The sequence below is a fragment of the Megalobrama amblycephala genome, linkage group LG4 (assembly GCF_018812025.1).
Source record: "Megalobrama amblycephala isolate DHTTF-2021 linkage group LG4, ASM1881202v1, whole genome shotgun sequence".
Lineage (NCBI taxonomy): Eukaryota > Metazoa > Chordata > Actinopteri > Cypriniformes > Xenocyprididae > Megalobrama > Megalobrama amblycephala.
In genome coordinates this window covers 28,435,819-28,448,851 of record NC_063047.1, presented here as the reverse complement: position 1 = coordinate 28,448,851, position 13,033 = coordinate 28,435,819, and the positions used below count along the sequence as shown (strand labels likewise).

Sequence of the window (13,033 nt, the reverse complement as noted above, 5' to 3'; positions counted from 1 at the left end):
CTAGACCTACCCACATAACACACATAAAATAAAAGGGAATATTTAGGCCTATAGGCTACGTGAAATATTTCACTTAAATAATTAGGTCTACAGATTAACAAAACGAAAGTGGCTATTTGTGGCGCACTCCAAAGATCTAGAAAAGGAAACATTCTGCTTGTTTTCGTTATTTGTGTCTTTTGTAAATGTTTGAATTATGTCTTGCTTTTACCTGTGACCATAAATTACGCAGTACAGTTTACTGTCTTATAGAAGGAAAACAAATCCAGTGCTCGCGCCGGCGCCTCACGCGCGCACACAAATTCTTGCATTGCTTAGGCTACTTGATATAGCAGCTGTTGAATATTAAAATAAAATACAATCAACCAACGTTACACTGCTCAATTCAATTCTGTAATACAATCTGCTGTTAGGACCCGTGACCACCGCATGACTTTACATCGATAATGCGAGTGAACAAAGCTCATCTAATAAATAATAGTTTAGCATTCGTCTCGAAAATGAAAGCAGTTGGATTCGTGCCGAATGAGAAAGGTAGGTTACATTCACTTTAAATTAATTCGTTTTGCATCATATTTAGTTTTATTTCCAATAAATAAACCTGTTTCTCGCCTTGAATATGGCAATAGAAGCTGGAATGGCGTTAAAAAAGTATTTTTTTTTTTTATTCGTTTTTGCTTGACGTTTACATAGCTAGCCTAGTCCAACTGTTAATTTTAGAGGTTTTGTTGTGGAGTAGGCTACATAAATAATATAGGGCAGTTTTGTTCATAATTTATGTTTACAAACATTATAAAGGTGTAGACTAATAATGTAATATAATAAATTGCGACGTACTATAGGACTATGCGACTTTTTTTCCTCTCAGGAATAGCGTTGGTATTTTTAACCAGCAAACATTAAAATATTTTGGAAAAAAATAGGCCTACTTTAATTTATAAACCATTGTTTTTCCTTTTGTTTAATAGGTTACATTTGGACAGAATCTTGTTATAAAAGATAGCCTAATTAGGCCTAAGACGGCAAATACACTATCTTTGTTTTTTAATAAATAAAATGCTGTACATAGGCTATTATTATTATTAAGTAGGCTACACGCAGAAAAAAATAAAAAATAAAATAAAAATAACGTTATTAACCGTTATTTTTTCTTATCAGACCGGTTTCGGAACGTTTATAATACAAAGGAACGCTGGAACAGAAACGTTAAAATACCGATTCTGCTCGGAGTGGAACGATTGAATTTTTTTTTCGTTTTTAAGCCCTGGCTATAACATTGTACATGTTATGTGGTTAGTTAACGTCATGTATACATGCCATATACATGTACTATATACATTTTCATTAAGACATTATTTAGTTTTTTTTAACCTTTTTCCTCAAGGGGGGAAGTTTGCAGCTCCTCACAATGTAGATGATTTCAGCTACAAAGTAATGGTAAAACAACAAGACAGTTCTACACAGATCACACACCAGCAGATGCCTATAAAGTTTGAACTCAAAATACTCCACAGATCATTTATTATAGCTTGTCAAATTTGCCCCTATTTGGGTGTGAGCAAAAACACACCATTTTTGTGTGTGTCCCTTTAAATGCAAATGAGCTGCTGCTCCCGGCCCCCTTTCCAGAAGAGGGCGGAGCTTTAACAGCTCTCACTTCTGTTGCTCAACATGTGTTGTCATGTTAATCTTTTGGGCAAATCCAGTGTTGAATTGACCCTCATTTGTGAAGCAGTCTGGCGTACATTGACGACATGGCAACAACGCTCTACTACAACAATTCTTCCCAACGTGGCCTCAGCCCCTTTGTTGTGTGTTCTCGGGGGGCGGGGTTTATGTAAATTTTAGGGTTAGTGATGTCACCAACCCAGGAAGAAGCTCGTTGTAGTCCCTACCAGCCGTTTGTTGTAGTCCTTAAAAAGTGATTTCTGCTAAAGAAAATATCTCTTTGAGCGTCGTAACTTTGCAGATGTTGTTTATGCTCAAACGGCAACATTACACACTAACTAATGTTGAAGTGAAATCATAATCAAGGACCCTTTAAAGTTTTTTTGAGCACTGTTGATAAAGTCTTTGGTACTGTGAAGACGATCATCATGTGTTTTCTAATAGTTTTGTAATTGTGTCTTTAGATTACTACAGTCTGTTTGGGACGGGCTGCCGTGGCTGTGATTTCCCAATAGAAGCAGGAGACAAGTTTCTAGAGGCCCTGGGCGGCACCTGGCATGACACCTGCTTCGTGTGCTCAGTGAGTGTGTGTTCAGGTTTGTCTGTGAGAATATGTTTATTCATTAAGTGTTGTGTGATGAGTGTCTGTTGTTCTCTTCAGGTTTGCAGCGTCAGTCTGGAGGGCCAGACCTTCTTCTCCAAAAAGAACAAACCACTTTGCAAGAAACACGCTCACACTCTCAAAATATAAATGCACTACACAACTCTTGAAGTATAAGCAAAAATGTAAAGAACATATATTTACAAGAATATAAATGACACATACTCAAGGTAAAAGCAGTTCTGATGAGGTTTGAAATGAAGAATGATCTGTTTGAAGGTGGTTATGTGAGAGCTGGTGTTCTTGCAGAACTTCTTTCCACCCTTTTAGTCTTTTCGCTTCACAGCAATCTGTGCATTATTTATAAAATAAGGACCAAAACAATTGGAATGAGAAAATACTCGAGAATAAATGCACATTAATTTATCTGATATAATGTGCAGCAGTGATGACGTATTTTACATATATTTTTAATACAAACCCGATTCCAAAAAAGTTGGGACACTGTACAAATTGTGAATAAAAACAGAATGCAATGATGTGGAAGTTTCAAATTTCAATATTTTGTTCAGAATGCAACATAGATGACATATCAAATGTTTAAACTGAGAAAATGTGTCATTTTAAGGGAAAAATAAGTTGATTTTAAATTTCATGGCATCAACACATCTCAAAAAAGTTGGGACAAGGTCATGTTTACCACTGTGTGACATCCCCTCTTCTTTTTATAACAGTCTGCAAACGTCTGGGGACTGAGGAGTTGCTCAAGTTTAGGAATAGGAATGTTGTCCCATTCTTGTCTAATACAGGCTTCTAGTTGCTCAACTGTCTTAGGTCTTCTTTGTCGCATCTTCCTCTTCATGATGTGCCAAATGTTTTCTATGGGTGAAAGATCTGGACTGCAGGCTGGCCATTTCAGTACCCGGATCCTTCTTCTACGCAGCCATGATGTTGTAATTGATGCAGTATGTGGTCTGGCATTGTCATATTAAAAAATGCAAGGTCTTCCCTGAAAGAGACGACGTCTGGATGGGAGCATATGTTGTTCTAGAACTTGGATATACCTTTCAGCATTGATGGTGCCTTTCCAGATGTGTAAGCTGCCCATGCCACACGCACTCATGCAACCCCATACCATCAGAGATGCAGGCTTCTGAACTGAGCGCTGATAACAACTTGGGTTGTCCTTGTCCTCTTTAGTCCGGATGACATGGCGTCCCAGTTTTCCAAAAAGAACTTCAAAATTTGATTCGTCTGACCACAGAACAGTTTTCCAATTTGCCACAGTCCATTTTAAATGAGCCTTGACCCAGAGAAAACGCCTGCACTTCTGGATCATGTTTAGATATGGCTTCTTTTTTGACCTATAGAGTTTTAGCCGGCAACGGCGAATGGCACGGTGGATTGTGTTCACGACAATGTTTTCTTGAAGTATTCCTGAGCCCATGTTGTGATTTCCATTACAGTAGCATTCCTGTATGTGATGCAGTGCCGTCTAAGGGCCCGAAGATCACTGGCATCCAGTATGGTTTTCCGGCCTTGGCCCTTACGCACAGAGATTGTTCCAGATTCTCTGAATCTTTGGATGATATTATGCACTGTAGATGATGAGAACTTCAAACTCTTTGCAATTTTTCTCTGAGAAACTCCTTTCTGATATTGCTCCACTATTTTTCGCCGCAGCATTGGGGGAACTGGTGATCCTCTGCCCATCTTGACTTCTGAGAGACGCTGCCACTCTGCCGCTCTTTTTATACCCAATCATGTTGCCAATTGACCTAATAAGTTGCAAATTGGTCCTCCAGCTGTTCCTTATATGTATATTTAACTTTTCCAGCCTCTTATTGCTACCTGTCCCAACTTTTTTGGAATGTGTAGCTCTCATGAAATCCAAAATGAGCCAATATTTGGCATGACATTTCAAAATGTCTCACTTTCAACATTTGATATGTTATCTATATTCTACTGTGAATAAAATATACGTTTATGAGATTTGTAAATTATTGCATTCCTTTTTTATTCACAATTTGTACAGTGTCCCAACTTTTTGGGAATCGGGTTTGTACTTTGATTACCTCCATATTCAAAAAAACAAAACAAAACTAAAAAGCATTAGGGTTGTTCTGTTGGCTTTTGGATTATTGCAGAAAATAAGTTCTGTGACCAAAATGAACAAACATTTTATGAATTTTGAAGCCTAAATCCAATCACCAGAAGCAACAGCTAAACGTAAGCTATAAACAAACTACACCACCATCACATCACCATTTCCAACAACTCTTTCAATCTTTATTTTTTTAAATTCTACAAGTTGGAAAATTCGAGTGAGAATAGTTTGAGTGTGATTATAAACACACACAGTGACTAGTGTGTAGATGAGTTTACAATCACCGTGATTTTGCCAAGTAAGACACGTTCCTGAAACAATATTCCTGTCTGAAAATGTAGTCCTAATCATATCCCTATCCCTAAACCTAACCCTACCCATGAGTTATCCCTAAAATCAGAGGGAAGTGATAGGTGAATAACACTGATGTAGAAGAACCTAACCCTGGTTGTAAGCCTAAACTTGACATAAACTGTAAACTGGTCCCTCAAATATGATTGGTTGATTGCAATGTTTTTCCAGGATCAACGAAGATGTCGATCCAGGAACATGTTGCACTTGGTGAAATCAGGTTCGGATGATGACGTTTAATGTCCCTGACAACCTCTGTAGTCCCATTTAGCCACTTGTTAGCAACCGCCTTTTTCAAGACACATAAAAGCTTACAAAATCGTGAGTGGGGAATTACTGATGTATTTTATGTAATCAAATAAAACATGAAAATATCTTGAGCTTGTGTTTACCACAAGACCACAGACCTTATTTGAGGCATTTAACCAAAAGCCCATTCAAAAAACCCATTGGATTCAAGACGATGGAACCAGAAGTACAAAAATGCCAACTCGTTTCCTTGTTTTAGGACTCATTCCTGCAGCTCTCTATTGCCAACATATTATCAAGTCTTACGTTGCTGCACACTTATATAGCGAACTTCACAAAATATGATGATGTCATCTGAGAGGATAGATAAGTACATGTTTAGTAACATATAATGAAATGATCTGCTGTTCTTAAAGGAATAATGCTGTCAGAAATGTAAATTCTGTTTCACAGAAGAAAGAACAGCATATGCATTTGGAAAAGTGAATTAAAGGGGAAAGTATTTATTTCAAGCTTTGGAAGAGTGGGCAACTTTGCTTTCACTGTATCATGTGAAATGCTTGTTTTTATGTTTGTTTGTTTTTATTTTAACAGTGAAAATAAAATATTAGATTTGCACTTTTAATGATTTCTGTTTTTGTAAAACTGTTAAAACTCCTGTTTGATTTTATACAAGTTTTAATAAAAATCAAATGTCAGCACTTTGCCATCTTCTCGATTCACTCTTTTAACTCTTATTTGTAGCTTTATCCTACAATTATCACTCGAGCAGGAAATGTATAACAAATCATGTAAGGAGAACTGTACATTTATACTATAGTTTTTCTATACTTTTAGCTATTTATTTTAACTTTTATTATTGAATTTTCAAGAAAATGTTTTATGCAGTCTAACAAGGAAAATAGTACAAGGTATAAGTTCTGCTTTTGAGGTAAGTATAGGTTTACAGATTCACAGACATTGATTATTGTTTACATTTCAGTAGCTATCAGTCCATTTCTTCCATATAGAAACAGATCCTTTTTAAATATCAAACTGAGAGTCAGTTCTTCTATGTTTTATATTTTAATGAAACTCTCTAAGGCAGCATCACTGTTATTGCTCATACTTCAGGTTATTCATTCGAGCAAACCCTTAACACTAAATATAAACCTCAAGAGTTTGAACTCCACCTGCAGTGTTTGTGTTCCAGATATGAAAGATTTCTCAAATCATGTTTCTTATTGAGGAGAGGTGTGCTGTTATTTTACTGTGACCTAAAAACGGCATCAAATCCCACAGATTTACATTAAAGGAGAAACTTGAGCCATATCTGACAATCACAATATCATAGAAACTTAAAGGTGGACTATTTTGGGCTAGTAAGAAACCACCACAACACCTTAGCAACTGCATAGCAACACCCTGGCAATAGCAACAGCAAGTAAAGTGCTGTTATGTGTCTCTCTCTGTCTGTATTTCTCTCTCAGGTGAGTGGTTTGGCTGTAATGTGCGTAACTCACACCAGCACATGAGCACAGGTGTCGTGACCTCTGCTACACACATGAATGAGACATTCACTAAGGCCACAAAGAACACCTTCTCTGGTTTTCTGTCTTTTCTCCTCGTCCTCTCTCTTCACACTGGTCTGAGGAAGGTGGCTGAATTCATCTGAAGATGTGAAAGCTTTACAAAGACAAAAAATATTGAGATGTGCTTATTTGACAAGCAAAAAGTTTTTTAAAGACTGTTGAGAGGATATGCTATATCTTTTCCTTTTTTAAAACTAAGAATAACTTTATATATATATATATATATATATATATATATATAGAGAGAGAGAGAGAGAGAGAGAGAGAGAGAGAGAGAGGCCTATATATAAACACACACAGTGACTAGTGTGTATAGATGAGTTTACAGTCACTGTGATATTGCCAAGTAAGACATGTTCCTGATACAATATTCCTGTCCAAAGATGTTGTCCTAATCATATCCCTACCCCTAATCCCTACCCTACCCATAACTTATCCCTAAAATGAGAGGGAAATGTTAGGTGAATAACACTGATGTAGACGAACCTAACCCTGGTTGTAAGCCTAAACTTGACAAAAACTGTAAACTTGTCCCTCAAATCTGATTGGTTGCAATGTTGTTCCAGAACAACATTGCAATCAACCAATCCTATATATATATATATATATATATATATATATATATATATATATATATATAATCCTATAGTCTTATTAAATAATAATAATATATAAGTAGCCTAATAAAGCAGTCTTCCAAAACATATTTAATGTATTATAGGCTATTTAATCAAAAACAAACAAACAACAACAACAAATGGAAAAGCTCATTTTATTTAATTTAATAAATTACAATAATGTATTATAATAATTATAATTTTATAAACTAAATATGTGAACAAAATACCCTTCATCAGAAAGTTGTTTCCACAATGCATTCACATATAGGATGTTTTTTGTTTTGTTTTAAATCATCTGACCAACCCACCTAATTAAGTAGGTGAGATTGTCTGTCAGCGCGTGTCCGCGTCAGTCAGTGGTGTGCGCGCCGCCGGTAGTAGGTGTTGTGGAGTTCCCGCGCGTCTCGAGCTGCTGATGTTGACGAACGCTGAAGACATTTGTGTTGAACTGACACATCATTCACTTCACACGGACTCTGCGGAGCTTTTACAAGATCTCACGGACACTTTCACTTCAGAACGGGTAACGTTAATAATCCAATGAATCATGTGTTTTTGAACCGGGGGAAGAGAAAGGGTCGGTCTCGTGATATATTTGACAGAACTGCGATTGATTTCCACGAAATTTAACGTTAAATCAGTGCGTCATGATGACGATTCATAACACTAGCTTTTGGGTAGCACTTTACATAATCATTTACCATGGTACATTTCCGCCGAAAAGTTACTATTGTACTGTATAGTTCCTAAGAGAACATACTTAGGAGATCTCTTATTAACTTATGTGATCGACAGTAGCTTTAACTGTAGTTTGTTACTATGGTATTTCAGGGTAACTTATGGTTACCATGATAAATAATTTTGTATAGTAGCTATATGTTTATATGAAACCAACACTTTCCACTATTAGTCTAATGTCCTGTTTAAAAACATGTTTCAATGCACAGTAATGCTGAATATACCATGTCCATATGAATGTGGTAAATATTCAGTACCATGGTGCATATCATAACAACATGGTATTAATATCTGATACATCATTGTATTGTGGTATCACTATGGTATAACTTCTTTTGTTAGGGATGATTGTTGCCTTGATAGATGTGCTTGACTTCATATGATGGTTTGCATTTTAGAGTTACACTTTAACTTGACAAAATGCTGAAGTCTGCACTTTCTGTGTCAGACTCAGTAAGTCAAAAATAATGGCTGTTTTCAAACAAGTTTCCCATAAATGTCTTCCATTGGTCAGACAAACAGATAGTCCCACCCCTAACTGGGACGTTCTTCTAACTTTTCTATTAGTTCATAATGTTGTATTAGAATCATTTTAGGGTTTCAGGTTTTGGTTTGTCATGGAGACAAAGGTGTAAAGTTGGACATAACATTACTTAAAAAAAGTAATTTAATAAGTGGTTTTGATTCCAATTATTTGAAGCTGAAAAATCTATTTAAATCATTTTTGGTTTATGGTGTTGCGCAGTCACAGCAACGAAGTTGTAAAATTGGATATTGCTAAGTTCATTAACAGTTTTTTTCACATTAACATTATGTTAACATGCACATCCTTTGTGTCTTGTGGCTATACTTTTAAAACAACAATTTTAAATTTGGCATGAATGGAAGTTGCGATTCTCTTTTGTTCCCTATGACGTATACCCGAGTGAAACGGCTTCTCGAACAAGAAAAAATGTAGGGCGGGACTTTCCATCGGAAATTGATTGGATCACTGGTCATTGTCATTTGCTATCGCCGCCATCTTGTGTGAGTGACAGGTGTGAAGAGATGCCGGTGCGAGAGGAAGGGAAAGTTATATTATAAATTTATAATAAATATTGCAGTAGTCTGTAAAAAAACATTTTGGAAACAAATTGGAAATTTATATTTGTGGTGGAACTCAACATTATGTCATAAATGCTGTCGATTGAGCTCAACTTGTACTGAAACCAGAATATTCCTTTAACAAACTGGATTGGTTTGCACTACTGATTTTGTCATGATATATTGTGTCCGGGACACGTCTGGTGGGAATATGATACAGCGACAGAAACTTTTAACTGCTCTGATAAGGAGTTAACTCGCACTATCTTGATAGCCTCTACTCTTTCAGCACTTAGAGAGTAATCCCAACAGGAGCAACTTTCTCTAGGGATAATAGGGGAATTGGACTGTTTGTGTCCATTAGACTACTTGATTTTTGACTTTTATGAACCATCTTTTCCATGAACACAAGAAACAAGTGTTGACTCAAGCGCAGTTCACACTATGTCATCAGTGTTTAACACCGTGAAACACAGTATAGCTTGATTTCACTGTGGGTTAGGTTAAGTTGTTGTTTGTTTTCACAATTGTTTAATTGTAAAACAATCACTTCTAGTATAGATCAAACTATAGTATATGATCATGATGTAAGTGTTTTCCACAGGAATTGTGAGACCGTGTTGGGTGGACATCGGTCCCTCTAGGGGGGGTCCGGCGGCATGCTTTAAAATGTTGTACAATTTGAAAGTTAAATTCATCAATATGGTGCACTTTAATAGCTCAAAATGAAGAGCTTCAACCCATGTTTAGTGTGCAAATTGAACAAATCAACAAAGTTGATGAATTGACTTGCACCTGAACTTTAAAGGCCCCGATATACTTCAAGCGAAGTTCTTTTTCGTTCTTAGTTTAGGGGTAAAACGAAGTTCGAAATACATGAGCAGCGATATACTGTAATCGAACATCTGACGCCGCCCACACTGCTGAATATGTAAAAATGTTGTGCACTTTCCTCTCAGTAACAAAATAAACACAACAAAATTGAGAAACTAGCAAGGATTTTTTAATAAAGCATAAGAAACGCGTCTGATAATGGCAACATGGATATGTTTGTTTGCACAAGCTCTGTAATTCGGCACTCCGGTACAGTCACGTCGCATTTATATTAAAACGTTAGCACTTTATAAAATAGATTGCTTAAAAGCAAGCAGCTTTACCGTATTAAACACGACATTGTCAGTCAGAAGTACAACTTCGTTTTCTACTATAAAGCAGCTCTCCAGTGTTCGTGTTTTCACTCGCAGACGTCTGACGAGAGGAGAAATGAACTGGAAAAGATTTTCAGAGTGAAAGAAGGTGGAGCCTCAGCGCACACCTACCTTACGTAATGGCCACGGACCAATGGTAGTATGAAGGTGTTTACCAGCTGAAGCAAACTTTTCCACTGTAAAATAAATGAAAATTAATATTTCATAAGTATATTATTTTACTTTACGCTACAGTTGGAAAATTACAATACTTTTGTCCTAATTGCTACACTTGAACTTTTATTTTGGCAGAAAACAGAGTCCTTCTGAGATGCGGAAAACACCGGATAAAAGTGCACACTTCGCTTTGAAACATGCAGCACAAACAGGCTATATACCTGTACTTAGTTTGTTTGACAGATACTTTGCCAAAGCAATGGGTCAAAACAACATTAGAGACCTTTTATGTTATTATGAGAAGTTAAAATATTTTCGGTTCATTATGAAACTGGTGGCACAGATTTGACTATTGCGGGCCGCCACACTCTAGGTAATTAATGGGAAACACTTGAGGTGTATAGGTTTGAGAAATGTGAGAATGATTTATTAATGACAAACTAGACTATTAATTATTCTTAGCCCTATCGCACTCTGATCAGACGTGTTTTCAGAGGGGCATTCACATAGGACGTGTTCTTGTGTTCATAAAAGTGTTGTTTTAGTATTATTAATAAATACTATAAAAGTATATAAACTTTTTTTAGTTTGTTTTAGTAATTATGTTATGTGCTTTTGTTTTGTCATTTTTATTATATATTTCTCTATATCGTTAATTTTTTATCGGTTTTAGTAATTTTAGTACTTCATCTTACACTTATTTATTTCAGTTAGTTGCCAAGGCAACATTTTCTATTTTAAGTTGCTCATCTAATATTTATATTTTATTTTATTTCAGCTTTATTTTTATTACGGGAATGCATTTTACCACAGTAACATCTCAGTTGTGTGTGATATCAAAGCAAATTCATTGATATGACTGTAGGTCCAATGTCACGGATGAACAGAGAGAGACCTGAAACTATGTGAGCTTACACACACACACACACACACACACACACACACACACACACACACACACACACACACACACACACACACACACACACACACACACACACACACACACAGAGGCACTAATCAGGTCCAGCTGTGTGTCAGTGTGTTATGTGGAGTTCACGTTGGAGAGTGTGTGACCATATGGCATAAAGCGTCCAATTCTTACCTCACCCCCCACCTTTCGTCATGGGACTAGGCAGGAAAGACTCAACGACCAGCCAGAGTCGAACAGCAGATGTGAGTGTGTGTATGAGAGAGAAAGATGGAATGTGTGAGTAGCAGTACACCCTAGCTACAATGCAAACGCACAAATTTGACAAAACTAGAACTCTTAAAGTCAAACTGATTTCAAAAGTGACCCTAATTATTTTCTTAATGCATGTTACTGGTCTTATTGTGAATGATTCATTAGTGCACATATTTTTTGTTTTTGTTTTTTGACCTTAATTTTTAATCAAAATGTCATAACTTGCTCTTCCTGTGATACGACTCTAGACATCTATGACATATTCAAGGCTGCGCTGCAGTTAGACCACATTCAGATCTGCCTACATTCCATTATACAACTCTCACTTTTCACAAACCAATCACAAATCGATAAGTTCGATAACCAGTATTCTTATTTATGCTGTTATACTATTTATTAAAAATTTAAAATAGCTTTTATTTTTATATTTTCAGTTTTCAAAGTGCAAGTTTTTTAAAACGACACCTTTATTGTACAAAATCTCAAATTTTTGTGAAAATGATGACACCATGCGCATGCATATTACCTGTTCAGTAGTGTTTCTTTACAAAGTGATTTCGGCAACTACTGGCTTGGCAGCCGAATACAGCATTTTTATTTGTTTTTGTGACATCGTTGTTGTCCGTACATTAAATCTTTTCCATTTTTTGTACATTGTTGTTGTGTAAACGTAGTTTATCATCTAATATTTACGTTTTATTTTAGCTTTATCTCAATTAACAAAAATTATTTTTAATATTGTTAACTAAAACTAACAAAACTGTTGATAATATGGCTGCAAATTCCATTTCTTGCTGATTTTAAATTATACTCATCAAAGTTGTTTACATTTCTGTCTAAACCGTAAGCATAGATATAGGGAAAACAACAGTACATTGTTTGTGTTATGTCAAAAAGCTGCCTACATTGCAAGTGTGCTAAGTTGACAGAACTAATAAAAACTACTTTTAGTAATTTTGTTATGTGCTTTTGTCATTTTTACATTAGTTTTTGGGGTTTTAATATTTCTATGTAGCTTTAATTTGTTATTTTAGTTTTATTTTTAGTAATTTTAGTACTTCAACTTAAGAGTTTGTTGCCAAGGCAGTTCTAATTTTTGTTTAGTCTTAAGTTTTTCATATAATATTTATTATATCTTATTTTATTTCAGTTACCGAAAATGATTTTTAGTTTTAGTTAACAATAACAACACTGCAAAGCTGTCTGAAGTGCAAGCGTGCAAAGGTGTCATAACTCAAACGTGTCTGTTTGAATCAACAAAGCTGTCAACACTATGCAAGTGTGCCAAATCAAAAAAAAAAAAAAAAAAAAATTGGAACACTCTTGTTATAATCAACAAAGCTCACTGTCTAAACTGCCAGTATGTAAAAACAAACATGCTTGTGGTGTAGACACTGTGTTTGTGTGTTTCTAGCTATTTAGATTTTCTTCGATTGTTCACTTCCATTGGGTTTAGCGTGTTAATATGACTAGAAGAATATAACACAGACATGCT

General features: G+C 35.7%; 2 protein-coding genes across 4 annotated transcripts in view; both read left to right on the top strand.

Annotated features, from left to right (window-relative positions):
• pdlim5a (PDZ and LIM domain 5a) overlaps window positions 1-2,739 on the top strand; it is a 61,867-nt gene extending 59,128 nt beyond the window's left edge. The window contains exons 13-14 of the mRNA XM_048188691.1: window positions 2,133-2,248; window positions 2,330-2,739. Coding sequence (XP_048044648.1) covers window positions 2,133-2,248; window positions 2,330-2,419 — 206 coding nt within the window. The 3' untranslated portion in view covers window positions 2,420-2,739. The remainder of the gene's footprint in view (window positions 1-2,132; window positions 2,249-2,329) is intronic.
• Window positions 2,740-7,522: 4,783 nt separating this feature from the next.
• Window positions 7,523-13,033, top strand: part of bmpr1ba (bone morphogenetic protein receptor, type IBa) — a 70,676-nt gene continuing 65,165 nt past the window's right edge. For all 3 annotated transcript variants that reach the window (XM_048188689.1, XM_048188688.1, XM_048188687.1), the window contains exon 1: window positions 7,523-7,690. The gene's annotated coding sequence lies outside the window, so the exon portion shown is untranslated. The remainder of the gene's footprint in view (window positions 7,691-13,033) is intronic.